This window comes from Myotis lucifugus, unplaced genomic scaffold (genome assembly GCF_000147115.1).
Source record: "Myotis lucifugus unplaced genomic scaffold, Myoluc2.0 scaffold_90, whole genome shotgun sequence".
Lineage (NCBI taxonomy): Eukaryota > Metazoa > Chordata > Mammalia > Chiroptera > Vespertilionidae > Myotis > Myotis lucifugus.
Genome location: NW_005871138.1, coordinates 2,827,732 through 2,854,545, shown reverse-complemented (window position 1 = coordinate 2,854,545; position 26,814 = coordinate 2,827,732). Strand labels below are relative to the sequence as shown.

General features: G+C 47.8%; 2 protein-coding genes and 2 non-coding genes across 16 annotated transcripts in view; 1 reads left to right on the top strand and 3 right to left on the bottom strand.

Moving 5' to 3' along the window:
- SLC35C2 (solute carrier family 35 member C2) overlaps window positions 1-77 on the bottom strand; it is a 13,065-nt gene extending 12,988 nt beyond the window's left edge. For all 6 annotated transcript variants that reach the window (XM_006091351.3, XM_023756192.1, XM_014458077.2 and 3 more), the window contains exon 1: window positions 3-77. The gene's annotated coding sequence lies outside the window, so the exon portion shown is untranslated. The remainder of the gene's footprint in view (window positions 1-2) is intronic.
- Window positions 78-1,835: 1,758 nt separating this feature from the next.
- ELMO2 (engulfment and cell motility 2) overlaps window positions 1,836-26,814 on the bottom strand; it is a 36,807-nt gene continuing 11,828 nt past the window's right edge. Inside the window, exons 3-22 of one of the 8 annotated variants that reach the window (XM_006091347.3) lie at window positions 26,706-26,746; window positions 26,161-26,233; window positions 25,736-25,786; window positions 22,461-22,642; window positions 20,786-20,885; window positions 19,568-19,719; window positions 18,647-18,725; window positions 17,469-17,504; window positions 15,582-15,632; window positions 11,191-11,313; window positions 10,710-10,844; window positions 10,022-10,126; window positions 9,807-9,915; window positions 9,313-9,449; window positions 8,004-8,167; window positions 7,784-7,896; window positions 7,499-7,606; window positions 6,669-6,751; window positions 4,653-4,730; window positions 1,836-3,348 (exon numbers count right to left, since the gene is read on the bottom strand). In XM_006091347.3, coding sequence (XP_006091409.1) covers window positions 3,148-3,348; window positions 4,653-4,730; window positions 6,669-6,751; window positions 7,499-7,606; window positions 7,784-7,896; window positions 8,004-8,167; window positions 9,313-9,449; window positions 9,807-9,915; window positions 10,022-10,126; window positions 10,710-10,844; window positions 11,191-11,313; window positions 15,582-15,632; window positions 17,469-17,504; window positions 18,647-18,725; window positions 19,568-19,719; window positions 20,786-20,885; window positions 22,461-22,642; window positions 25,736-25,786; window positions 26,161-26,233; window positions 26,706-26,746 — 2,121 coding nt within the window. In that variant the 3' untranslated portion in view covers window positions 1,836-3,147. Of the gene's footprint in view, window positions 3,349-4,652; window positions 4,731-6,668; window positions 6,752-7,498; window positions 7,607-7,783; window positions 7,897-8,003; window positions 8,168-9,312; window positions 9,450-9,806; window positions 9,916-10,021; window positions 10,127-10,709; window positions 10,845-11,190; window positions 11,314-15,581; window positions 15,633-15,787; window positions 17,439-17,468; window positions 17,505-18,646; window positions 18,726-19,567; window positions 19,720-20,785; window positions 20,886-22,460; window positions 22,643-25,735; window positions 25,787-26,160; window positions 26,234-26,705; window positions 26,747-26,814 lie in introns of those variants that run through there. The other 7 variants (XM_023756184.1, XM_006091349.3, XM_023756186.1 and 4 more) reach the window with 7 other exon arrangements.
- On the bottom strand, window positions 3,548-3,679 carry LOC111826588. Its single transcript, XR_002829948.1, has one exon. It is a non-coding gene; the product is annotated as a small nucleolar RNA SNORA51 (small nucleolar RNA).
- On the top strand, window positions 5,781-5,887 carry LOC111826591. Its single transcript, XR_002829951.1, has one exon. It is a non-coding gene; the product is annotated as a U6 spliceosomal RNA (small nuclear RNA).

The following is a 26,814-nucleotide window of genomic DNA, read 5'->3' as shown; positions in this document are numbered from 1 at the left end:
ACCTCGGCCCGGGCGCTCCCGGCCGCGATCCTCCTGCCGGAAGTGCGAGGCCGGCGTTGCGTGGTCGGAAGAGCATTTCCGCCGAAGCCACTGGTGGGGCGGGGCGCCTGCCGCGGGGGCGGGGCGGGCCTGGGAGCTGGGTTCTCTCTCCCGGGTCCGCCGTGACCCCGCGTGGCGTGTCCTCCCGGGGAGCCTCCCCGCCACCCCTTCCGCAGTCCAGCGCCCGGCACCCCCTCGTGCTGTGATCACCGGGTCTCGCTCTGGAGCCTCCGTGCCTGCTGGCTGCAGAGTCGGGGCACCCAGAAAAGTGCCACCTATTTACTTCTATTGAACCAGTTGTTTACCTTGTTCCAAGCCCGTGCTGGGCAATCATGGAAGGAACTGCAGAGATCACTCTCACGGGCTTTTTCTTCTGGTTGCACAAGCCAGCTGGGGAGTGCTGCGTCAGGGCACTACACTTTACAGTGGTTCTCAACCTTCCTAATGCCGCGACCCTTTAATACAGTTCCTCATGTTGTGGTGACCCCCAATTTCATTGTTACAAATTGAACACAATTAAAGCATAGTGATTAATCACAAAAACAATATGTAATTATATATGTGTTTTCCGATGGTCTTAGGCAACCTCTGTGAAAGGGTCGTTTGACCCCCAAAGGGGTCGCGACCCACAGGTTGAGAACTATTGCTTTAGGATTTAGGCCCATGGAAGGTAGTAAATAATAAACGTTTGTGAACCATTTTCTGTGTTCCTGAAACTTTATAAGAATGACCTCCATTTCAATAGGTTGAGTAAAGGGAGACAAGGAGAGGAGGAGAAAGATAAGGAGAACAAAAACTGTGGTGGGTAAAATAGCCAAGGCACAGGATGCAGTGGTCCAAAAATGCCAGCGGTGGAGTTTAGATCTTATTCATCTCGCAGGATGGATTGAAAGGGGCAGAGCCATCAGAGCAGACAGGGAGATCCATTAGGGGGACAGAGCAGGGTAGGGTTGAAGACTGAGGCCCACTTTGGGGCTTTTTGTCCCCCTCTGACTCCAATCCCCTCCTGGGCTTTGGCTCTAAGACTGGCTGCAAACATGGATCCTTACAAGTGACTCAGCTGGGTTCCCTGGCTGCTCTGGACACAAGGTTCAAGGCCAGAGTGTCAGCGGTTTATTATGCAAACCACTGCTGCCCTCACCACCAGCAGCTGGCATTTCACAGGCATGAGTTCATTCTGCGCTTAATCACTTACAATGGCACCCATCGCTCCCAAGGTCTGTCTATTCAGTCCTCAAGGCCTGTACTGCATGCACTTTATGCAGTTTGAAAGAGCTTGTCCTTGCCCGCTTCTCTCTCAGAGGCAAGGCAGAAGTATTTTCATCACGGCCCTCATTCAAGCCTCCCTACTACCAAGGCTGAGGTTTGGAGCAACAACCTACAACGTCACCTGGAAGGCTGGGCACTAAGCGTGGCGACACACGGGGTGAAGAACGTGTTTTCTTTGTAAGGTACAAGTACTCAAACTGTTCCCTGGCTGTGTCCCTGGCAGGAAGAGGGAGGATGTGTTCATAGGGGTGTACAGTGTCTTTCCCTGATGCACTCAGCAGGCCCGAGCAGAAAACACTTTGTCCTGATGTGACAATCTGTGAGCATCTTTACCCAGCAGGTGTGTGTGGGGTGGAGGCAGGGTGGTTGAAGAGGAGAAAGGGGCCCTTGGAAGGTGGCTGAGGACTCCGGTTGGCGCTCTCTCAAGTCTCCCAGACACAAAGAAATGAAGGCTTGTCAAGGTGAAAGTTCCCTTGGGCAGGAAGCCAGTAACAGAGAAAGAGCTGTTAGTAGGAAGTAGGAATCAGTTTGTACATGAAAGAGTATTTATTGAAAACATGTTTCTGACAGGAAGCTCCTGGCTGCTCGCACGTTACAATCTTGGCTCACAACTGGAAGTGTTACTTTTTTTTTTTGCTTCCAATTTTATAATCCCTCAAACATTCCATCCTAGGATAGGTAGATCTTATATAAATATATATACACGTCTGTATAAGTATGGCCTATAGTAAAGAAAATATATAGTACACTCTTCATTGGGTAGTACCTACCATGCCAGGCTACCAAAACTGAATGCCACTGTGTTCACATATGTCCAAGGAGAGAGGCTGTGCGTGTGGTCTGCAAGTGCGGCAGCACCAGGAAAGGCCATTGGCACAGCTGTGGCCTCCAGCCAGCTCCCTGAAATCATGGCCAATGGCAGGAACCACAGCACTGGGATGGGAAGGAAGGGAAGCCAAACTTCCCGAGGTCTGGAAGGCCAAAGGAAAGCCACCTGGAGGGCTGCACTTCAGGTTAGGTGGGAGGTCTCTCCCGGAGGAAGGGAAACATATAAGTGAGGGGAGGGGAGGTGACTCTAGTGACCTCACCACAGGCTAGGCCCAGGCTCACCCTGGCTCTCCCTGCAGAGTCTGGAGACTAAGAGGGTGGGACTCAGCCTTCATGTCTCTGACTTGCCAGGATGGGAGATTGTGAGCTTGTAGGGAGACATTTCCATCTGCCCAGACAACTGCGCGGGCAAGAGAGACCTGGTGGATCCCGAGATGAGATGTTAGTGCCGAACCTCAGCAGCAGCCGTATGTTGGCGCTGTTTGAGACCGGAGTGAGCCCTCACAAAGACAGCAAAAGCAAGGGCAAGGCCTCTACTTAGATCTGAGACACAGGCACGGGGTCACCCAAAGGCAGTCTCTGCAAGGCTCTCAACATGCCCAGCCCTGTCCTCTGCAGGCAGCCTTTCCTGGGCCAGCTCTTGCCCACATGGGAGCCGGCTGACCACTGGAGAGCAGGCTCAGGAAGAAAAGGTGAGTGGCTGTTGTTAAATCCAGCTCAAAAAGCAGTCTCTTGGCCTGAAGAGCAAGGGCATTTGCTGTTCATTCTTCATGGCCTGAAGCCAGGCTCCACAGTGATGGGGAGGGCAGAGCACCTGCCTTCATGACTCATAGTGGATGGGGACCAAGAGGAAGCTCTGGGTGGTCAGAGGTGGCCTGGAGGAATGGTTGGCATTTACTGGCCACCACGGTCCCTACGGATTCTGTACAAGTAAAAGACAAGGCACCAGACTGTGAGTGTTTCTCCGGGGTCCCAAATGCCTTCCTGGGTGCCGTCGCCTCTGGCTCAGGCTCAGCCATAGTGATACACGAAGTCGTAGCTGCTGGGCTCCTTGGGCACCGGTGGGGGCGCTTCCGGGATCTGGACGTTCTCCAGGTCCAGGAGCCGCAGCTTCATCTCCATGCTCAGCAGGGTGTCCAGGTCACTCTTGGTCAGCTCGCTGGACATGTCCTTCCCCAGAAGGGCACTGAGGCCGTCAATCCAGATGCAGTACTGGGGGAGCAAGTTGCAGAACATCAGCAGGGGCCCTGGACAGCGGGAGGTCCTGCCAAGGTCCTTTTCCTAGGACTCACTCTGGTCTCTTTTGGAATTACTCAGTGTAGGCAAAACTGACTTGGGATAATAGCAAAGGTAAACTGGGAGCTGCTCACTTTCTTAAAAGACCTTTTGGGTTTTGTGTTGTTGTTTTTCTCAATGTCTCCCCACTCACAATACAGACCAGGCAAAGAGCCTGAGCTGAGGTGTATATGGGGTGGGTTTACTCTGCCTCCTATTTCTGTACAGTCAGTGTAAGAACACAGCCTGTGGTAAGTACCAGGAGGCCCGACCTTTTGGCTTTTATGGGAGATTGACATTTAAACTCCTTAAGATAATATAAAATATGATTTTAAAAAATACAATTAAAGAACACAGCAAAACCAGACCTGAGAACTGAGGCATCAACTACCTGAAATTAGTAATGGGGAGGGGAGAATACAATTAGGTGAAAAGAACAGGACACAAAAGGAACCACTGTGGGACTCACTTTTGTTTTTAAAAAAGTAAACAAAAACAACAACAAAAACCCCACCCGGTCAATAAATGTTGAAATTAAGTGCTAGAGAAACTGAACTGGAAGGCCTCACGATGAGAGGGAATGACAGGGCCCTCTCAGCCCTCCCTGGCCTCCTGCCCCATCTTTCTCTGTGCCTTTGCTCCGTCTCCCTCCCCACCTGCTAGTTCTTCACTTCCTCCCAATAAAGCTCTGCTGGCAGCTCAGGCCCCTCCTAACGTCTCCTCTTCCAGAAGCCCCGCCTCCAGCTTCCTCTGATGGCTCAGAGCTCACCAGACACGTGTGGTCTCAACCGCAGTGACTCAGGTAACATCTGGTATCTTCCAGGGCTGCAACTGAAACTGCGAGCCGGTGTCAGCAGGACCAGGGCCATCTGGCTTCAAAGCCCAGGCCAGATCTACTAATATGGCCAGGAGCCCTGAGGAGGGGCATCTGTTAGGTTCCCTAGGTAGGTGGCCACAGAAACTGAAAAGAGGAAACTTTTCCCAGTCCCAGCAAATAAGTTAGCCCTAGTTGGCCCTGTCTTGCTAATGACAACCTACAGCTACTGCTGAAGAGTGACCCGGAGGGCCCGGCTCAGGGGAAAAGGACCCCGGGTGGCAGACCCTGTGTCAAACAGCCTTCACGACAGGCTATGGCCTCCTGCTTTAGGGGGACAGGACGTTCCTGTTGTGCCCGCTTCTGCCCTCTGGCTAAAGAATCGCAGAGAGGGCTGGGCTGTGCAAGGCAGTGTCACACCGCTCACCTCATACTTATTAGGTGCAATGAAGTTTAAGGTCTCATCGGGGTCATAGAGGATGGAGAAAGCCAATTCCAACACCTCCTGAAGGAGAAAGGTTTCTGTTAGTGGAGCAATCGACTGGCCTGGGCCCTGCACACCAAGATCTTGGCCAAAGTCCTGGTGAGTTGGCACCATCAAATGTGCTGATTCACATGTGATGCCATCCAGCCCCAGGGCACGTGCACACAAGTGGCTGGAGATGGGGCCCAGTGGTGACTGATCAACCTGAACTCACCCCTCCGTACCCAAGTCACGCCTATGATGTGGTGATACTTTTAAGATTGGAGAGAAGTTATTACTCAATACTCAGAAGCTTCAGAATGTCAGAGTCCATGACTGTGTATTACCTTAAATATGTATCTTGGTAATTAAACTGAAAGGTGTTCACAGTTTAAAACCACAACAATGAAAACAAATTGTGGCCAAAGATGGGGAAATGTGAGCATCAACAACATAACTGTAATGGGTTGAAAAAAATGGAATTTGCTTAAACCCTGAGTTCATAATCATACTGGAAAATAAAACAAGACACATACACATAATTGGTCACTGTTGGATGATAACAGGGAACTAACTCTAGGTACACACTAGGAAAGAATCCAGCATTTACCCTCCTTTCTTACATAAACTGTACCACTGGGAAACCAACAGTAGGTGACAGCAAGTTTCTCTTTAGAGAAGTAGTTCAGCTAATAAATGAAAAGGACAGGCTGCATTAGAATATCACTAGCTATCAAGCCTCAATTTACTAGCGGAATGAGGCATTGAGCATTCGGGGAACTGACACCACAAAAAGAGAGACAGCCACATGGTATGTGTCTCTGATAGAACATAGGACCTTTAGGAAGTAGTCTTATTAAAAAAAAAAAAAAAAGGTCACACCTGAACTGGATCAAGCCTCTCGATCTCTCCCTCAGTGTACAGATCTGGGACAGAGGAGCAAGTTAAACTGCACTGTGGGGAGACAATCAGCAAATTTCAGACTCAGGGAACTACCAAACAAGCAACTTGGTTCCTTCAACTAATAAACTGCAAAGAGAAATAAAGGTGGAAAAGATGGAGGGGGAACTTATGAATTAAGAAATTTAAAAGGTGCTCGCTTTGGCAGCACATATACTAAAACTGGAACGATACAGAGAAGATTAGCATGGCCCCTGCGCAAGGATGACATGCAAATTCATGAAGTGTTCCACATTTAAAAAAACCAAACTTAAAAGACTAATCACAAAGGGTAGCCTCTCTTTGGATGCTGACTTAACAAACAAAATGGGGCTGAGTGTTTGTATGTCTATACGTATCGCATTTGCATATTTATACAGAGAAATTATGCTGTTTATAAAACAATTGTGGAAGTTCAAACATCAATGGAATAGTTGACATTAAATAACAATTTTTATTTCTTTTTAGATGTGATAATGCTGTTGTGATTATGTTAAAGGAGTCCTCATAATCTAGAGATACATTCTACATACTGACAGATGGAATGATGTAACACTTAGGGTTTTCTTCAAAGTAACAAAGGGGAGGAAGGTAAACACGTACTTTGCCATGGCTGTGGAGGCTGGGTGATGCATATATGGGGGTTCTACCTATTTTTCTGTATCTTCAAAATTATTCTTTTTAAAAATATATATTTTATTGATTTTTTACAGAGAGGAAGGAAGAGGGATAGAGAGTTAGAAACATCGTGAGAGAAACATCGATCAACTACCTCCTGCACACCCCCTACTGGGGATGTGCCCGCAACCAAGGTACATGCCCTTGACCGGAATCGAACCTGGGACCCTTCAGTCCACAGGCCGACACTCTATCCACTGAGCCAAACTGGTAACGGCTTCAAAATTATTCTTAATAAAACATTCAGGCATTAGAGAGAGAAAGGATGCGAGCGAGAGCATGCACCTAAAAGACTGCCACCACCGCCTGTACCCAGGAATCCCTGTGACAGCAGCTCAGACTCGGGACTGCCTCTCCACTCACCTTGTTCTGTTTCAGAGCGCTTTTCTCTTTCATGTGGGGACAATCTTTCCCAGTGACAATGGCCTTGATGTCTGCAACAGGAACTGATCAATGAAGGGAATTAGTTTCTGGGAGCTTCACGGTACAAGTTGGTCCTTGCTCGGGTGCTCGAAGGGAAGCCTCAGCCCCCAGACTCAAAGAGCTGTATCAGCTCAGGGTGTGTGGCTTTGTATTGTTCCCCCTCTGGGGCCACTGCCATGAACCATGGCCTGCAGGGCAGTGTCAAATCTGACTGGGCTTTTGGATTGTTTCCCCAGGCATGGGCCTCTGACACTCACCTCACTTTAACGTCACAGTAATGACAGTGACACCACCACCACAGCAAACAGCAGTGGCGGTAGCTAACAGTTTCACCTGCTATTGGTTCTAAGTGCTTTACATAGACTAGGCATTCAATCCTCTTATGAGGGAGATATGGTTATTATTCTGACAGAAGAAAAAAGGCAGAGAGGAGAATGAACTCGAAATTAATTAGAATTAATCAGAATTAATTAGAATTAGTGGCAAAGCCAGGATTTGAATCCAAGCAGTCTGCTCTTAACCACCACCTTTCAACTTTGTTTTGTATCACCATTTACAATCTGCAAAGCCCATACCCCTCTGTGATCTCACCGAATTCTCCAAACAGCCCTGTGAGGGAGGCAGATAGAGATGACCTCTGACAGATGAGGAAACAGGTCCAGAGAGATATCTGGCCCAAGACCAGACAATCAGCTTGAAACAGCCAGGACTAGAACTCTCCTGATATTGAGTCCAGCTACCAAGTCACAGCAATAGAGAAATGAACCTACTTTTCTCCTGCAGGGATTCAAATGTCACCTCCCCTTGCGGGTTGTCGTCCAAGTCACCATAGTGCAGGACCTTGTGGTTCAGTGCCAAGCGGCAGTACCAGAAACGTTCTGGAACACAAGGGAAGCCAAACAGGTGAGCAAGGACAGTCCTGGGAAAGGCCTGGGCACACATAGGCAGAGGATGCTGTGTTCCCTGCTGCTCCCTGCAGGCCCGCCAAGGCAGGCTCCCTCCCCGTGGAGTGGCTCTGGGCAGTAGGACCTCGCAGTGCCCCAGGCCCCTGTCACCTTGCCTTCGGCGATTCCCAATCTTCCGGAAGCTGCTGCCCTCACAGAGCCGGTTCAGACGCTGCTGCTTGATCAGCTCCAGGATCTCGGGCTGGATCTTCTCCCTCAGCTCCCTGAGGTGGCCATGTACCGGGGAAGGAGAAGGTCACAGTGAAGCTTTGGAAGGAAGACAGAGTGGGGCTGGGTTCCCCCACCTTGCCCCCTACGGGATGGTACTTACACAATTGGCGGGGACTGGAAGTCATCCTGGCTCATCCTTTCGGACTGGCGCAGCCTCAGAATCTCAGAGTAGCTCAGGCTGCGCAGTTTGCTCTTGAACTGATCCAAAGAGTTGGGTTTAGAGGGCAGAGCACGAGTGATCTGTTCTCGGACGACCTGCATAACCTAAGGGGGAAGGAAGAAGGCAGCCAGCTCACCCCTGCTCTGCCACACAGACAGGCTGCCTCTGGGCACCAAGGCTTGGCCCGTGCCCGGGTCTTGAGCACAGCAGGACTACAGATGTGTGCTGGGGAACAGAGCACCGACATGCTAAGGAACACCTCCTCGGATGGTTATTAGGACAAATGACTGATGGTGACAAATGCCTTATTTCTCATACATTTCAATTAGTCAACGGTGTGGAATGAGCATAGGTTTTTGGAGTCAGAGAGGAATGGATTCAGATCTTGACTCTGTCCCTTCATCTGTTCCTTGAATAAGTCACTTAGCACCCTCCCCCTACAGTTTAAAGGGAGAAAGACACATCTTCTGATACGTGCTGCCTGAAGGATTATAAGATGCTATATGGAGGCACAGTGCCTGGCACACTGTGATATGTTCAAAAAAAGGTGTTACTTTCCCTAGAACAACAGTTAAAGGAAAAACAGAATATCACACTGCACATCCGGTCAGCTCTCCATCAATGAAGAAAAAATCTACAGGAAAAAAGGACTACAGTGAAACACATAAAAAATGGTCATCACTGTGTGGTGAAATTATAGCAAACATTTTCTTCCTTATACTGAATATACTTAAAAGTTCTTCCCAAACTTTTTACAATGAGATGATCAGCTTCAAAACACTCAAGTCTAGAGTACCAGCTTTTGAGGGCCCTGTGTGCTTCACGAGACGGGTATTCAGAAAGCATGGAGGAATGACTTCTGAGTAGGTATCCATGACTTGCGTATCATGCCAATCCACTCCAACCTCTCCCTGATGCTTCCAGTGCACAAACAGCAACAGTGCCTGCACACAGTAAGTGCTCAGCAACCACAGCTATTACTGTGCTTATCCTCCTGGCCCCTAAGGAAGACAGGAGGGGTGAGTACTGGCTCCAGGGGCAAATGAGGGGCCCAGGGCACCAAGGGGAAGACATCTGCTCATGGTGACAGAGGAAGCACAACCAGAGGGGACAATGCCTCAGTCTTGTGACGCATTGCTGCACACCAGGCTGGTTTCCAGTGCAGGCATCTCCCCAGCTCTGGCAGCTGTCACAGGCTGTCAGGTGATGTTTCTCAGCCCATTGGACCTCAGAGCTCTGCGACACTGACCTTGTTGAAGTCCTCAGCTGTTGCCCTCATCTCCTTCCAGGTCTTGTTCAGCAGCTGGATGCAGATTCCAAACAGCTCTTCAAAGGCTCGGTCGTGGGTAAAGAACATCGGGTGATAGTCGTTGCGTCCTTCGTTTGCTATGGGAGAAAAGAGGCAGGAAAGGGATGAGCTGGGTGCTCATGTCCAGAAACTTTGGATCCTCTGCACCAAAGCCCTGAAGAACAAAACCATGACGAGGACCAGGGCTAGTGATGAGTGTAGGAGGGGCCGTTCCCAATTCCTGAGCCTTTTTCTCCAGGGCACTTGCTCTTGGTCCACCTCTGCCCTGTGACAGACTCAGCCAGTCCTTGCACCTGGGAGTGGATGGTGGCATAGCTTTTGAACATGTTCAAACTGCCAGCTTGAACAAAGCAATACCCAAGACTCCCATTAACAAGGATAAGCTGATCACAGCTCACTCAGCCCCCAATTACAGGGCTGCTGTACAGACTTACGTAGTTCCCCAACCTGGAGGATTTCACAGAGCATTTTGGTAAGCTCAATCGCACTGCGGCCGAAGGGGCATTCATGTTTGTCTTCGCGGCTGCTGTTCTCCAGGACGATCTGGGGAGGAGAGGAAAGGGAGGTGAGGGAGGAGAGGACCAGGGAGGCGGGGGAAGGAGGCCAGAGATGTGGTACCAGGGCTGAGAAAGCTGGCCCCAGCCTTTACCCGGATGTAGGTGTCCTGATGGACTTTAGCCAAGTACAGCATGTTGTCCAAGGCCAGCATTCCAGGAGGAGTCTGCGTAAAGTCCATTGCTGGGTTGATATGGTTCTGGAGGAAGAAGAAACCTGATTTTAGACTTGGCGGTCTTTCTGTGTGCGGTGTCACCTGAGGGGAAGCCCTTGCCCCTCATCTGAATGCTGCTAGCGCTGCAGATCTACATCTATTGTAGCTCTTTCCGTGCCCGTCGCTACTATGAGACTGTGAGCCCTTGACCACTGGGCTGACTCACCTTGTAACCCCAGCATATAGCACACTGCTGGGCACTGAGTAGGTGCATAATAAATATTTAATTGAATTAACTCCATCCTCAAGCTGTATCCTATCACAAAATACCCACGCCTGCTTTTCAAAGAACCTCGCTGCTGTGGTGAGAGGTCTCCTCTCCATCCATATGGCTGACCTCCCGGACCTGCTCACAGATGGCTTTTTTCACAGGGCCAAATGCTGCACATAAACTTGTGACTCTGCCATTGCATAAGCAAACTGAGCATCAAGGCCCTCCAGCTTCTCAGTATCATCTACTCCAGGGCCACTGTTATGAAGCAGGCGTGCCCAGGACTCACTTGGGTGGGCCCTCTGCCTTCCTGTCAGAGCAGAAGGCCTACGCAGGTCTGTGCTTTGGGAAACTTACAGTAAATCCCAGCATTTTGTAGTCCTTGGTATACATGGCTTTGCGTTTTTCAGTCCCACTCCCGGGGACATTGCTCGGGTCAGACTCTGCATCAAATGCAATCCTCCTCAGTTCGAATATAATGTCTCTTTGAGCCTGAGGTGAAACAGACAGCCAGCAGGTGAATCAGCTAACCAAGGGAAGCAAGGAAAAGAGTGGGTGGGGCTTGGGCAGAACTCTGGCCCCGATGGATGTCTGAAGAGGCATCACCTCTTCCTTAGCAGGACAGAGGTGGGCTTGGCACAGAGGGTCACCAGCAGGAAGAGGACATGGGAGGCACACAGCTAGATTTCTCAGAGCAGACCAAACCGTTTGTGCAGACACATCTAAGCAAGGCCCCTGGCACACAGCAGGTGCTCAGTACACAGCCTGAGGGTGGAGCGCAGCACATCCAACAGCACACAGCTTAAGCCAGGGAAGCTCTGCCCCACTTAGCGCCTACCTGGTCATTGGGGTCCATCTTGGTCATCATCCTTTCTTCCAGAAGGTTAAAGGTCAGGACTTGTAGGACATACAGTTGATGGGCCATCTCAGTTTTGATTGGGCGGTTCCCTCGGATCACATGCTGGAAAAAGCACAGGCAGGGAGCAGGGGGCTGAACTGATTTTCTTTTACTGAAGAGACACATCCATGCTGGTGAAAAAGTACACTGGGCAAGGAACAGGGCTTTCCTCCCACACACAAGGACTTCGTGTTCTCGAAGGGAATGGAGCATGAATAGGCTTGATTCAGGCAGAGAGGATTCACTGCAGGCCAGCGGGCACCATCCTCTTCTCTTACCCCACTAAGACTATGATATGAATAAGGTCAGCGGCTGGACCTTATTCCAATCAGGTAAGTAATTACTCGTTTTAATTTGGACTAGACACATTTCAAGTGTTTAACAGCCACATGTGGCTAGTGGCTACCAAATTGGACTGCAGGTTTAAAGAGATCCAAGACAATCCAAGACAATAGCTAGTGGGCACGGAGAAAGACTTGCTTGTGGAATTGGACAGTATGGTTCTTTGTTTTCCCTTAGAAAAATAAAATGTTTTGGTGAAGAGAGGCTTTAGAAAAGATCATTTTCTTTAAATGACATGGAGACACCTACATAAAGGGGGGCATCTAATGCTCCTGTCCAACCCTCCTCACCCGCCCCTCCCTCCTTTGTCTCCTACAACTGTCCCTCTTTTCTCTCTCCTCCCTGTGTTGTGTTCCCACTATGTCCCTCTCCCTCCTCTAACTTGTTCTCCCTGCTCTCTTTCCATGGCCCTGGTCCCCCCTCAGCTCATCACCTCCTCCCTCTGTCTCTCTGATGCCTACCCCTCTCCTATTCTCATGCTCGCTCTGTCTTTTCCCACACGCTCCGGGCTGAGCAATGCTGGTTATGTTCTTGTCTCAAGCTGTCCTGTTCTCACTCCCACAAGAGCCTGCTCTTTCCTGCTTGCTTCCTGTATTTCTCGCTCCCCCACTTTATCTCACGACCATCTTGAATCCTGTCACTCTTGCTCTTTTCTCGGCCAAATGAGACTCTTGCCCAGTTTCCCACACGAACCACCTGTATCCTTTGTGTTCTCTTACTCAGTCTAGTTGTGTCTCTAGGGGCCTGTGCTGTCCAATGTGACAGCCCCTGGCCATATGGGGCTACTTGCATTTAAGTCACTTACAATGAATTTAAGTTGAAAATTCAGGTCCTTAGTAGCACTAGACACATTTTCAGCTCACCAGGCACATGTGGCTAGTGGCTGCCACCTGATGGTAGGGTAGATATGGAACATTTCCATTATCACAGAAAGTTCTATCAGACAGCTCTATAGAGCTTCTAACTCTAGATCAGTATCTTTTTCGAGCTCCCTCTAACTTCAGATCAGCTCTCTAGGGCCTGCTCGGCTGGAGAGCAAACTTATTAGACCCGTGAAGTCCACTCTGGTAGCCACTAGCCATATGTGGCTGTTGAACATTGGAAATGTGGCTAGTCCAGACTGAGACATGCTGTCAATGAAGGCACACCAGACCTCAGAACCTCTGTATGTAAAAACAAAATGTACAGTATCTCATTAATGATTTTCTTATTGATTATATGTTGGAATCATAGTGTTTTAGATAGACTGGGTTAAATGAAATGTTATTGAAATTAATTTCCTCTATTCCTTTTTCAACATTGCCGCTAGAACATCTATAATAATAAAAGCGTAATATGCAAATCGACCAAATGGCACAACAGCAGAACGACTGTCCAGACGACCTTCCAGACGGATGAAGCCAGGGCTGTGAGGACCGAGCCCCTTGCACCAATTTTGTGCATCAGGCTTCTAGTATCAAATAAAATAAGCGGTCCCTATATTTTCATTGGACGGCACTGCTAGGCCTCATCTCCACACCGTGAGATGCCAGAGTGCTTTTCCTTCCTGTCTCTTTCTCTCTCTAGCTCTGTACAGCCCAAACAGTAACCACAAGCCACATTTCAATTTCAATTAAATTTAAAAAATGACAAATTAAGTTCCCCAGTCAGACTGGATACATTTAAAGAGCTCAACAGCCACGTGTGGCTAGTGGCTACCATTTGGGACAGCACTTCCACAGCTGCAGAAATTTCTACTGGACAAAGCTGCCCCTCTCTCTTGCTAGAGGGTGTGCTAACGCCCTCATCCCTCCCTCTGTCCCATGTTTCTCCTCTTTGTTTCTCCTTTCAGCTCAGTCTCAGTGTCTGTCTCCATCTCCCCAAGCTTACTTTTTCATTCTCTGCTCTCCCCCTAAGCTTCCCTTCCCTCTCTCCCCCCAGACTCTCTTTGCCCAGGCTCTTTCTCTGTCACTGCTCTACTGTCCCACTGACACCTCTTCTTTGCCCCTCACTCTGAGCCTCTTCCTTTCTCTATATTCCCCCACTCTACCACTCCAATTTCTCACCACCTGTCTATCCCTACTCCTTCCGCCTCACCTCTCCAGAACTCATAAACCACTTTAAAGAGAGGTTAAAGTTAATGTGATGTTGGTTTTCATTCATTTAATCCCCTTTCTCAAAATCAGACACATCATTGTGGGAAGGTAATACTCTAGCCATCAATGGCTCAAAGAAGTACAGCTCCAGTTGGGTGAGTTTTACCTGACATCTTATTTGCTGTCAGACACTTTCAGGCCTATGTTCTTTGGCTGGACTCAGTTAACCTCCTGGACTTAAGTGAGCATGCATACCATTTCCTAGCAGACTATCTAAGTCCCTGACACTGAACTGTCTTCTGTAGTGGAATCTTAGCTTGTCATAACCTCATTCAAGTAAATAAAAAGTCTCAAAATTCATTAAATTTCCCTCACAGGGGCATCCTTGCTCCCACACACGAAGAGGAATGTGGATGAGAAGGTGTGGGCACTGTGTGCTCTCCATCACTTGCAGGCAGAGTGCTTGAGCATTTGCTCAGGTCCCTCCTGTGGGCTGCCCATGGGCTGTGACCAGGGAATGGCCAGTAGGCAAGAGCTAGTTCTGCAGTGAAGTCTGACAGGCTCCTCGTGTTTAGATCAGCTGATCACTGGACTTCACAAGTACTCGGAGCTTACTTCTTGAATTCTTTCAGCTATTCTATCTTGTTCGCAAAGAACTGCCATATAAGCACAGCACTTACCACATGCCAGGCACCCTGCTAAGCACTGTATATATATTAGCTCATTTAGTTCTCACGTCCAGAGGAGCACATCGAAGCCCACAGAAGTTACGTGAATTACTCAAGATCAAAGATTTGGCTAATGGCAGAGTGGGTGCTGGTGATTCCAAAGTTCATGTTCAGAATTAGTAAGTCTTTCACACTTGACTCCGAATTTCTTCACTGTGCTCTCCCAGTTCTCCCTTGTTTTTGACAACTGATAAAATGGCCGTCTTTTAATTTAGATCCTTGGTTCTTTCCCGCTCCCACTGTCCCCATTTCCCACCTCGGTTCCCTCCCACCCCACTTCACCACCCTGGTAACAAGGAATTAGACCTCTTTCCAGATGCCTCCCCCTCCCCACCACCTCCTACTCTACTTTCCTCGCTAACACACCCCCCGGGAAACACACAGATTTTGGAGCATGATCTTTCTAAAATGCTAGTCTGGTTACTTCATGATCCTGGTTAAATCCCCTCAACTGCCCTTAGGAAAAAAGACTAAGACCCTACTTTGATCTGGTCTTTTGCTATCTGCAGTCTCACCACAGATCTGCTCCTTGCTTCACCCTCTACCCATCACACACTCCGTCTGGCTCCGGGCCCCCACCCCCCACTCCTTTTCTCTCTGGTCTGCTTGCTTGTCCTCAGCCTCCCCTTAAGACAGTCCTCTAGAGCTTCCTGGCACCTCTCCTCCAACACAGGACTGACTGCCCTCCTCTGAAGTCTCCCAGACACGCATCTCTACGGAACCTGACCACAGGTGCCATGACCACTCGTCTTTCCTACTGGACTGGAAGTTCTTCGAGAGCAAACACACTGTCTTATTCATCCCTGCTGGTGCCCCACACACTCTGGTTTATGACCCGTGTTAATTCAACGAGTTACCTTCCTTTTTCGTGCTCATTTTAACACATTCCCTCTAGATAAACAAGTTTGGATCTGCCAGACAACAAACAGTACAGCTGGCCTGTGTCTCCTTTGAGGCTCTGCAATCCCTGGTGGGCCAGCAGCCTCCTAGAGACAACTCTGCCTATAGAGGATTACAAAAAAAGCTTTCACCTTGAGAGTGTTTAGTGCCTATTGGTAAGTTCTCTCTGAGTGCCCAACCCACTCAATAGTAATTTCAACAATAATACAACTATAATAATGGTAATAATTGTTATTAATAGTAACAAAACAATAGTAACAAAATACAGCTTGTTTCGGAAACTTACATTTAGGATTATGGATCGAAGGTGCTTCTGTGCAAATGCATTGGCCATGTCCTAGTGAGAAAATAAGGAACATGAGGCACGGTGGCAGGACACAGCTGTGACAACCATAGAGGAAGGTGATGTCACAGCTCTGGGGCTTTTTCTTTCACATTTTTTTCCTTTCAAATGAAAAGTGGGCAAATAGAAAAAAATCCACGAACCATCACCTGTATCTTACACTCTAACAAATTCCCTCACATTTTTCCTATGTGAGTGCAAATGAACAAATAGGGTTTCTGGTCCCAATGGCACAATCCACCACACCATCTTCAAAGAGGGACGAAGACGCCTCAGGACAAGACATGGTATTACAAGGACGTTGGGCGATGGACGACGTAAATGGAGCACAGAGCAGCGTGATGGTCCCCAAGCCGCAGGCACTGTTCACTGTTCCAGGCAGGCACCCACTGCCTAGGTTGGAAGGGACTCCAAACCCAGGAAAGGGCTTTGGCCCCGCACGGCTCCCGGGGCTCACCAGCAGAGAGAGCTGGGTGGGGATCCCCTGAAACAGTGAGGAGTTCCCATTCACTTCCGACTGGTGGAGAGAACGTGTTGAGTGCTTTGGGGTAATTTTCATAATAGGGTTACTTTTTAAATTATATTTGGTTCTGATTTAACAGGAACACTTTATGTATTTAGTATCCTCCTAAAGTGAATCTTCCAGGGAGCGAAGCTTTAAGGGTCCTCTCAGAACCATTACTTTGACCATTCTTATGCAAATCTTTAAAAAAAAATACATGTCTATGTCAGCAGAGACTGCAATGATGATAATTTAATCATTGCCGTGGACTTGGCTTTATAAAGACCATCCTTTATTTTTCTGGGTTGTGACACTAATACCCTCAAGGAGCTATTGAGATGTGAAGCTATTTTCTCCTAAACACAATGGTCCCAGATTACCATGCTTTTCATTTCTCTGACAGCTTTTTAGAATTCTTTTGTCTCTGCCTTCCAATGTCAGCCATCACTTCTTATAATGTTAACTGGTATGACTTCACTTTCTAAACTGCTGCCTTAGTTTAATTTTACAGAGAATTCTAAGTCCATCGGCCTGAGGGAGCTGTCACACCTCTCCCATGGAGCAATGTCCTCAGAGCTCAATGGCCTTTCTCTCACGCCTGGATTTCTGGCCATATTCCAAGTGGCTGGTGCTGCTAGGAACATTAAGTTTTACTATGCTTGCCCTGAGCATACACACCACCTGGAGGAGGAGGGAGGTGGCCTAGACACTTCTTGATAGCTATAGGAGGTCAGCTTGAGATTAGATCTCTCTGTGGACAACTAACAGTGGGAAACAGGCAGTGGTCTACTGCCAGAACATTAAGACCTTAGACTAAAAGCTTCTCTGTGGGGGGAAGCACTCATCCTCTTCCAGATCCTTGTAGAGCTGACCTCCCTAAGATCCCTCTTAGGAAAAATGAGCATCCAAATCCCCTCTTGTCAACTGTCCAAACCTTTTCAAATGCCCACGGTCTAGGTAAACATGGATTGACCTTTACACTTTGCTGTATCAAGTTGGGAGGTGATGCGCCATGGTATCATCTAGATGAGAGCCACAGGCTATTTCTGAATCTGAACTTCGCTGGCTGAACCACAGACCCACGTAAAGGCGAGTTACAAAGGAAAGACTGGGCCACATTCCCTGGGACAAGCATCACCTTAATCCTGCATGTGGCTCTACTCTGCAGGAAGTCTTCAAGTGTCCTGACATATGAGGTTTACAGCACACAACCTTTCCTGGTCCTGGAGTTCCCTGAACATCTTAGATCAGAGGTGAGATTCTTGCCCAGCTGTGACCTCCCCACCTGGATGAGAGCGGGGCCCTTTCCACAGAGCGGTGCTACTTACAGTGGCAGGCAGGTCTAGAGGATTAAGGTGCTTGTCCTGCCGGCAGAAAGCAAAAGCACAGAGAGAAGCAGATGGAAGAATGAGCTTTCAGTTTACATTCAGAACAGGACCAGAAAGGAAGAGCTTAATGGAGCAAAGCCATCCAAGAAAGACAGGACAGACAGAAACACAGATGCTCCTGGTCTCCCACTGGCATCCACCAAGGGCTTGTTACCTGATCCCACATGAATTTCAACCTCCTGAGCCCAGGGTACTGACAGACAACTAAAAAGTCTTTCTTCTGCACACCACTTGGGCTTTTACCAGAGAAATCTAGAAAGTGTGTTGGAAGGGCCCCTAGGGGTCTTTTAATCTGGCCCTTTCATTTGACAGAAAGAGAAACTGAGACCCAAAGAGGTTAAAGCATGTGTCCGGCCAGTGGCAGGCCCTGGACTCTTAGGTCAGAGCTTGTTCCCCTGCCCATCCGATTCCTGGTGTCCTCACGTGTAAATCGGGGGTCTGGTTTGCCTCATGACATCCTTGTGAAGTAAACGGGGCAGATGTGGTAGCTCCCATATTACAGGTGAGGAAATGGGGGTTCAGAGAGGTAGAGCTGTTTGCATAATGTCACACAGATAATTCATAGGAGAAGGAAGTTTAGAATCTGGATCAGAGCTTACACACGAGACTTCGTGCTAAGTGCCTCCACTCTTGCTTCCTTAAGTAAGGCTTTCATTTGTTTCAATCTCCTCTCCCTTCTTGATGCTCTAACCTAGGGGTCGGCAAACTAAGGTCAAATTAGGCTTGTCAACTATTTGTGTAAATAAGGTCTTATTGCGAGACAGCCACATCATTCGTTCACCTACTGTCTGAAGTGGCTGGCTTTTGGCTACAACAGGAAGGGTGGATAGTTGCCATTCGGACAATATAGCCCACAAAGCAAACGTATTTACCCTCTGGCCCTTTAGAGGAACAAGTTTGCAGGCCCCTGCTCTGACCTAAGACCCCAGCTGGTTTCCCAGCTCGTTCTCCCCTGGGTCTTCCTTAGCAAAGCCACTCAATGGGCTCTGATAGCAGAGGGACAGGAGGAAGGACTCTTGGGAAAATGGCTGGGTTTCTGCTGTCTGCAAAGGGTGAGTGGGTGAGAATTCTTCTCTTGGAAGAGCCCAGATGAAAAGCTTGGAAAGGCAGCCACAGACCTGTCGCTTGTCCTCAGGAGCCTTCAGAAAAAGTGCATTAATCAGGGCAATGGCGTAGGTCTGAATTTCCTGGTTGGAGCTGTGTCAATGAAGAAAGAAGGCAGAGGAGATTAGAAGAATGACCAGCAAGATGACACTTAGACATGGTTCATGAAATCACTCACAGATTGTAGTCAAATAATAACAGGGGGCTAAGCCTCAAAAGCAATTTTAAAAGTATTTGTTCAACAAATGCTAATTGGGCTTTTGCTTAAATCCAAGCAGAGGATACAAAAATGATTGGTCCCTGTTCCCAGATAGCTCAGTTTAAAATGGGAGACAGAGCCCTAGCTGGTTTGGCTCAGTGGATAGAGTGTTGGCCTGCAGACCAAAGGGTCCCAGGTTTGATTCCAGTCAAGGGCATATGCTTGGGGTTGCGGGCTCGGTCCCCAGTAGGGGGCGTGCAGGAGGCAGCTAATCAATGATTCTCTCTCATTACTGATGTTTCTCTCTCTCCCTCTCCCTTCCTCTCTGAAATCAATAAAAATATATTTTTAAAATGTATAAAATGGGAGACAGATAATAAAAATTAGAGTATTTTATGTAAATATAATTGCCATAGGTACAAACAGATTGTTTGACCCATAGAGAAGAAAGCATCTCATTTTGTCTGGTACCACAGTGGTACAGGGAGATTGGGGAAAACCACTTCATCCGAAGGGGCAAGAGAGTTACAGAGGGTTTTACACAGGAGATGACATGATCAGGTCTGAATTATGGAAGGAACCTGGCAGTCATGTAGAAGAGGCGATGAATGGATGAACAAGCAGACCAGCAGCTTGGAATCCAAGCAAAGCAGGAGGAGGATGGGAAGACTTACGCAGACGGAGAGGGGAGAAGAGAAGCGACAGGGCAGGGAGGCAGGCAGAGTCTCTTACTCACACCTGGAGGTGAGAGATGAGCTGTCCCACAGTGATTTCCTCTGCTATCTTCTGGTACAAACTCTGGCTATTCAGGACCATGCTCTCCAGGATGGCCAGGGACCTCTGAAGGATGGACACGTCCACCATGGGCTGGCTCACGTACCCTGCAATCTAAAGGCAGAGAGGGACAAATCAGGTAGGAAGCTCAGGGCCCATGGGAGCTGGACGGCTTAGGCTTCTGCTGCTAGCCCACAGGCTCTCTCCTCTCAGGTGTGTTGACCACATTGGGGCAGGTGTCCCGAGCTGGAGAGTGCTATCTCTTTATGGCTACCAGGGCCAATGCCAGGGATTCCCTAGGCATGGAAAACTCAATTTCAAATTACAGTATCCAGTCAACTGTGTGTCCTCAAAATCTAAGGGCTTAATACTTCATTTTCAAAATAAGGACTCGGGTGTGAAAAAGCTGACTATAGAAAGCAGAGGATCTTACTGATACTAGGATATTATTTTATTTCCAGGTACACTTCTCCTGACATGCACTGTGTCCCTGTACACACATAGAACAGAGAGACTTAGAGAGGTAGACAGGATCTCAAAGTCTTGTCATCTAATCCTCCTCAATCCCTATTATAATATCCTTAACACATGGCCAGGTCACTTTTGCCAAAATAGCTTTAGCACTGGGAGGTTCCCAAAGTCCCAAGACAATGGCAGGTCAGGACATATTATTCACTGGTTTTAGTTCAGTTTTCCGAGTTGATGCTGTCCCTTCTTGTAAAAGAAAGGAGGGCAAAACTAGAAGTCTCCCCACTCCTACCGACTGAGGTCAATCTGACAGTCCAAACAGGCTACCTGGCAGATTTGTAAACAGAAGGCAGACTTATAAATATAAGGCAAATGAAATGAACACTTTTTATCAAAGAGAAGGGAAAGTCAGGAAGCAGGTCGGAAGACTCAAGGATGGCACTGGCTGATGCTGGTGTTCTCCCAAGTCTCACTAATAATCCAGTGCCACTTTGGGCAGATTCACTCGGAGAGCCCAGTTCATCTCCGTGCAGGTCCTGAGAGTACAGTAGGGTAAGTCTTGCAGGAACCACAGAGCTCCAGGATGAAAGTCTGGCCTCAGAGATAGAAAGCCGCCCATACCAGAATGCGGTATTGACTGCATCCCCACCTTAGCCTGGAGAACAAAGGGGGACTGAGGAAGGAGAGAAAGACAGAATGCTGGAGGCCTCACCTGCTTAATGAAGGTGATGGAAACCATGTCCCAGGAGACAATGCCGTGGTCCATGAGCTCTAAGAAGGCAGTCAGGGTGAATGCCAGCATCTCACTGTAGCTGAGACATGTGCAAAACACACACACAACAATACAAAGATTCAAAACCAGGAACAGGTGTGAAGGCAGCCACAATGGAAGGATTTCAGTGTAGGCACTACATGAGCAATCAGTCGATGCAACTCTGAGTCAGCGCTCGCATGCACACCTACACAGACATGGAGCAGATCTGTCCAGGTATCCATCACTGAAAACATAAAGGCTGTTGGGGATTAGGCTTTCCTTCTCCATGTCACCTCATCTCAGGGAAACAGAATCACTTATCCATTTCCCAAGAACAAAACCACAGCAGACCTTTGTCAAACCCCAATACCTTGTGGGAGTACCTAAGGAAGCTTATGTACCATGTTCACCTTTAGGCCTGGAGGAGCAGAGAATACAAACTTTGGACATGGGTTCAATTCCTGTTCAGCTGTTTGCTAACTGTGCAAATTTTATATTTTCAAACTTTAATTTCTTCCTCTGTAAAATCATGTTAATCTCACTGGATTGTGGTGGGGGCAAGATGACAATAAATGTAAAGCCCTTAGCATTGTGCTGATGGAAAATAAGGGTGAAAATGTTTTCTTCCCTCTGTCTCTCCTGTTTATACATTAAATCCTTTATACTTCTGTAGAGTGCTTTGCAATTAACAAACTATACTCCCATGGACAAAGCTTGCTCAGATCCATTCTCATTTACAATGCTCCTCATGACAATACTGGGGCATTATCCCCCGTTTAGAGAGGAAGAAACCAAGGCCCTTCTAATCCTGTACTCCTGGGAGACTGCAGCACTCTTGAGGGGTCAATGCTGATGACAGCGAAAGCTTCAGGATTTTCTAGGACTTAAACAAATACCCATGATTAGTTGCTTGGTTTGGCTGAAAATTTCAATAGCTGATCTGTCGGCTGAAAGATTTCTGACTCCTTCTCTGCCAGCTTAGGCTCCACAGGCTCAGAAGGCAAACTAAACATGTTATTCACTGTGGATCACGACAAGGCAGTTTCCCACCACATTCATCTTGACGCTGGAGTAGCGTAAAGATGTTCATGGTGTATCTCAAAGTTCTGGACCTTCTCTGCCCTGTGAAAATGGGTGGCAGGGAGATGGCACACGGGTAGGGGGTAACCTATGATAAACACAGAGAAAGGTGTGTGTGTGTGTGTGTGTGTGTGTGTGTGTGTGGAGAGGGGAGGTGACTGGACAGGGAGGGAGCCAGGGGGTGGTTAAGAATAGACAGACACCTGTTCTAGCCTATAATGGATAGTCTGCACACTAACCTTCATCAGACCAATCGTTTTCCATAAAGGTACAGGTCTGTCTTGAGCTGACCTCCCTCTTCCTGAGTTCAGCAACCCCTATTTTTACTACTCACTTGGCACAGTACCGTTTTGTGAGAGCCCAAGCAGACTATAAGATTTAGGACCACGATAGTGAATTATATCCCTCTGTGTGGACTCCTGTGCTTGGCACACTGCTCTGTATGCAGACGGTTTTCAAAAACCTCATTTGACTCAATGGAAATGAGAATAGGATGCCCTGTGGAGAGGAACAGATCTCCAAAGGCCCCAGACAAGACCTCAATAATACTCACTGGGACAAGAGCTTGGTTCCACTTTCCACGAGCCGTGTCAGCACAACAATGCCATCCATGTTGATGAACTCGGTGGCGAAGGTCACGTCGGCAGAGAGCTTGGCCAGCTCCTTCATGGCATCCAGCCGGGTCTCCATGCTGGATGACTGGGTCCTCTCCATCAGCTGGCGTGCGGCCCGGGACTGTGAGAGCAGGAACAAGATATTTGCCATCTGTTCCTTATGGCAGGTGACTGCTCTGTGGATAGCTCTGAGGCCCTTTCTGTGAACATCCACGCCTGAGGCAGAACTAGTTTTTTTTCACTGCTTAGAAGCTGTTAAATAAATGTTCACTGGATAAATCGGGGAATTACCAATATGCCCAGACCAATTCTGTAGTATCTGTATCCTTTGTGTACCACTCTGGTGGATTAAAGGAATTCCCACCCAGGGAATACAAGAGATATCTGGTAGATGACAGCCCACTAACTCTAGCAAGTCATAGAGAAACAGATACTGGTTCCACATAGGGCAGTTTTCTATTAATTAAAGCCATTAGACAATGGAAGTGGTTGTCTCTTGAAGTAATAAGCTCTTAGTCACTAGACGCAATCAAGGAGAATCTGGACAACCATCTATCAAAGATGCAATAGAAGGGATGCCTGCGTGGAGAATTTAATCTGATGACCCTGAAGATCCCTTTCAATCTGAAAATGGGGGAAGCCTCACAATTTTTTTAAAACTTTCTCTTCAAGTCCACATCATTGTTCCTCAAAGTGATAGTCCTGGGGAAACTTTAAGAATATCAAGGAGCGGGAAGTAACTAATTTCAAAATAGCTTTTTGAAGATGAAGACTGGTGACAAAGCCTCCCAGCGTGGGAACTTTTCCTGGCAGAATGCTTGTCTCCACTCTGCAAGCTACAGCTACAGTCCCTGCTCTCGTGTTCACTGATCTTTCCTTTTGCTAAACTTATTAACTTTATAGTCAATGCCTCACAATTTACCGTTTCATCATTCTCTATTTCTGGTGTGTGCATTTAATGTTCTCAGTTGGAATGGAAGAATCTCAAGAGCAATAATGCTTCTGTAGTCTTTATTGTTTTTTTATAGTTGCTAAGCAAGTGACTGAAGCCCAGTCTTCTTGCCGGCCAAGGAGTCAGGCCTGTTCATCTCCCTCCCTTCTGCCTCTCCTCTTTGACTATTATAGATGGCCCTTTAACAGCACACTGCTCTCAATGATACAGAAATCCTTCAAGATCTCCACAGCAGGGAAAACGTCCCCCAGGAGAAAAGGTCACAGGAGAGAACAATTTGAAGAGCATTGGTCTACTTCACACTTAGAAACTTCCAACTCCAAATGTCAATTTCCCTCTTGAGACAGCGTGTCTGGGTGGCTGCCTCCTGCTCCAGAGAGGTGTGCTCCTGGGAAAGTCAACTGCTCCGTGAGAGAGGTCTGTAGGATGCTTCGTGAGTCTATAAAAGTGATTAACTCCAAGACTGTCATATTAAATTAGCAGAGCTGAGGGGGGAATAACGAAGTCCTTAAGATGAGTTCAGGAAAAGAGAGGGAAGCAGAAGAATGGGACGATAAGCATACTGGCCTAGAGTCTAACAGACCTGTAGCACTGTGACAAGTGACAAGTTAACCTCTCTAAGCTTAGTTTCTTTGTCTGCCAAATGAGGCTGTTAAGAGTGCCCATCTCATTGGGTGTTTGTCAGGATTAAAGAATATAACCTATGCAAAGTATTTAGCAAAATATGGGTGTTCAAGAAATGTTGGCGGTTATTACTTCGAGCCTCCCTTCCTTGCAGACAAACAAGTCTCTCTCTTTGTCAAGAAAACAGGTGCCCTCAATTTTCTGGTGGCCCTTCCGCAAATATACTGTTCTCCTCCTGGGCCGAGCAGCCAGGGCACATCCCTCCACCTGGGCTTTGGATTCCTCCTGTTCTGACCCAGGAGGGTCCTGTTCCATTCACTGCCCCCTCTTTTCTGCACTGTCAGCTTCCTCTTGTCCATCTTAACAAGATTTTCAAGGACACATAAAAAGATGCAACATTAGTTAACAACTCTGAAGGGTTGGAGGAAGTGGGGAACTGGGCAGATGAGGGAGGGTAGTAGAAGGGAGACCTTTCATTGTATCTTTGTGAAAATTTGTTGCTTTTTTAAACACTTGAATGTTTTACCTCTTTCTAAAGAGCACATCTTTTGCACTCCACATTTCTGAGTTACTACCGTTTCCACCTATTTCCTTTTATAACCAAGCTTCTTGATAATGTGGTAAACTGGAGGTTCTCACTTTTTCACTTCTTTTTATCAACCCATGACAATCTGGATGTCACACCACCAAAACAGTGTGCAGGAAGCTCACCAGTGACTGACTGACGTAACAGGCCAACAGCCAGCCTTTCTGCTCTGTTTACTTTATCCCTCTGCTCCTTGTGGACACCTCCCTCTGTCCTGACACTCTGCTGCCCTCGGCTCCTGAGCCATTTCATGCTCCTGGTTTTCTTCCTGCCCTTGTGGTAGCTCCCTTAGTTACCCTTAAAGGCTGCTCTTGCAGAAAACAGGGGTCATCCTGGAGTCTCCCTTTCCTTCCACATCCAGTATGTTACCATGTTCATCCAGTTTGCCTCTAAATATTTTTATGACCATCCTTTCGTCTCCATTGCCATTTGCCTTCAGGGGCTGTTAACATTCCTCATTAGTTTCTTAGAGATTCTGTCTGCCACCTATCTTCCTTTTCTTGGCCCATCTTCCACCCTATCACTAAAGTGATCTTTCTAAAATATAAATCTAAATGTAATATAACTTCCTGCTCAAAATCTTTCAGTGTTCCCACCTTCCCTTCTAGACAGAATCCAAACCCATAAGCAGACCATCAGGGACTTCAGTATCTGGCTTCTCACTGATGGCCACAGGCCTTAGCCATCCTGCATCCCGCCTTCCCCAGACAAAGTACATCTCTCTGCTTGGGACACTTTCATTTTCTTCTTTCTTCAGCTATTCTTGCGCAGTCTTCGACATTCGGGCTATGCGTTCCCTTCTCTGGGAAGCCTCAGGTTGAGTCAGGTGGTCCCTTTTCTGAGTTCCTACAACTCCCTAAGCAACTTTCCATCAAGACCCTTGAGAAAGGCCATATATTGTATTTGTTGGTTTAATCTCAAGCAGACTGTGAGGGCAAAGACTGATTTGTTAATCTCCACAGTCTTAGTTTCTAGAACAGAGTCTGGCCCAGGATAGATACTCATACATGTTTGTTAAATAAATTAATTCCTAAGGAAAGCAGAGTACCTACCGGGGAGATGGCCAGCTGTAAGATTGTCCCATTCTTAATGTCACTGCGAGTCTGGGGAGCAAAGAGAAAAAAGAGTAACTAAAATAAAATATTAAAATTGTACAAGCTGTTGAGTCAACAAGAACTTTCTGTCATTTCTAAAGGAGTTGGAACAGAGACTCTTCAGTCTGGCCCTCTTCTCCTGCTGCTTGTTTCTTGGCACAGAACTTCTAACGTCCTCTTTAAGCCCTGGGCTCTCAGGAAGTGAAACCATGGTGTTCCAGCCAGTAGTGGAGAACGAGGGCTGGCGCACCTTGTTCCAGCCAGGAAGCAGCTCTCCCAGTGAGTGGAAGCTACCCGGATGTGAGTAAGGTGAACGGCGTGGCCTCCTTGGGTGGCGCACTGCAAGGCAAGGCCTATATTGATTTGCTTCTCCCAGTACTGACCTGTTCAGTGATGTAGAGCTGGGGCCCGTCTGCATAACGCAGGGTGTAATACTCCGGGTTTGGCAACGACCACCTGTGTAAGAGAAAAATAGTACAGCCCGTTTGGCTATGCCTCTGGACCATCTAGAAGCTGCAAATAAATAATTTCAGCAGAGTTGCTCAAGGGATCAGGTGGCATGTTTAAAGGACTGGGACAAAAATCAAAGCTTTAGGTTGAGATGTTCAAAAATAACCTCCTCAAGATTACAAAGAACCTTGTAAGATTGACAGCACAAAAGGAGGTACATACAATTCACCGTGGACCTCAGATCCCACCAGGACCTCAGGCAGGGCATTCCTGGACTTAAAGGAAAAACTGAAGATTGATAAGAGGTCTAAGGGTCATCCTCATTAGCTATACTTCCTGCGTAAGGCAACGATGCACAAAAGCCCATACTGGGGATCTGACTAACTGGAGACCCTTCAGCAGAAGTCCTGTCAAGACCTGGTAGTGCTCCTTTAGTCTCTAGCTTGCCATCATCCAAAACAAGGGAGTTTCAACTTACCCATCACAAACTTCCTTGATGATGGATGCCAGGGGCCGTTTCTGAAAGAAAGAGAGAGGTCCTTCAACCACATCTCCTCGTGCCATGGTTCTGACCAGGGGCTGCCAAG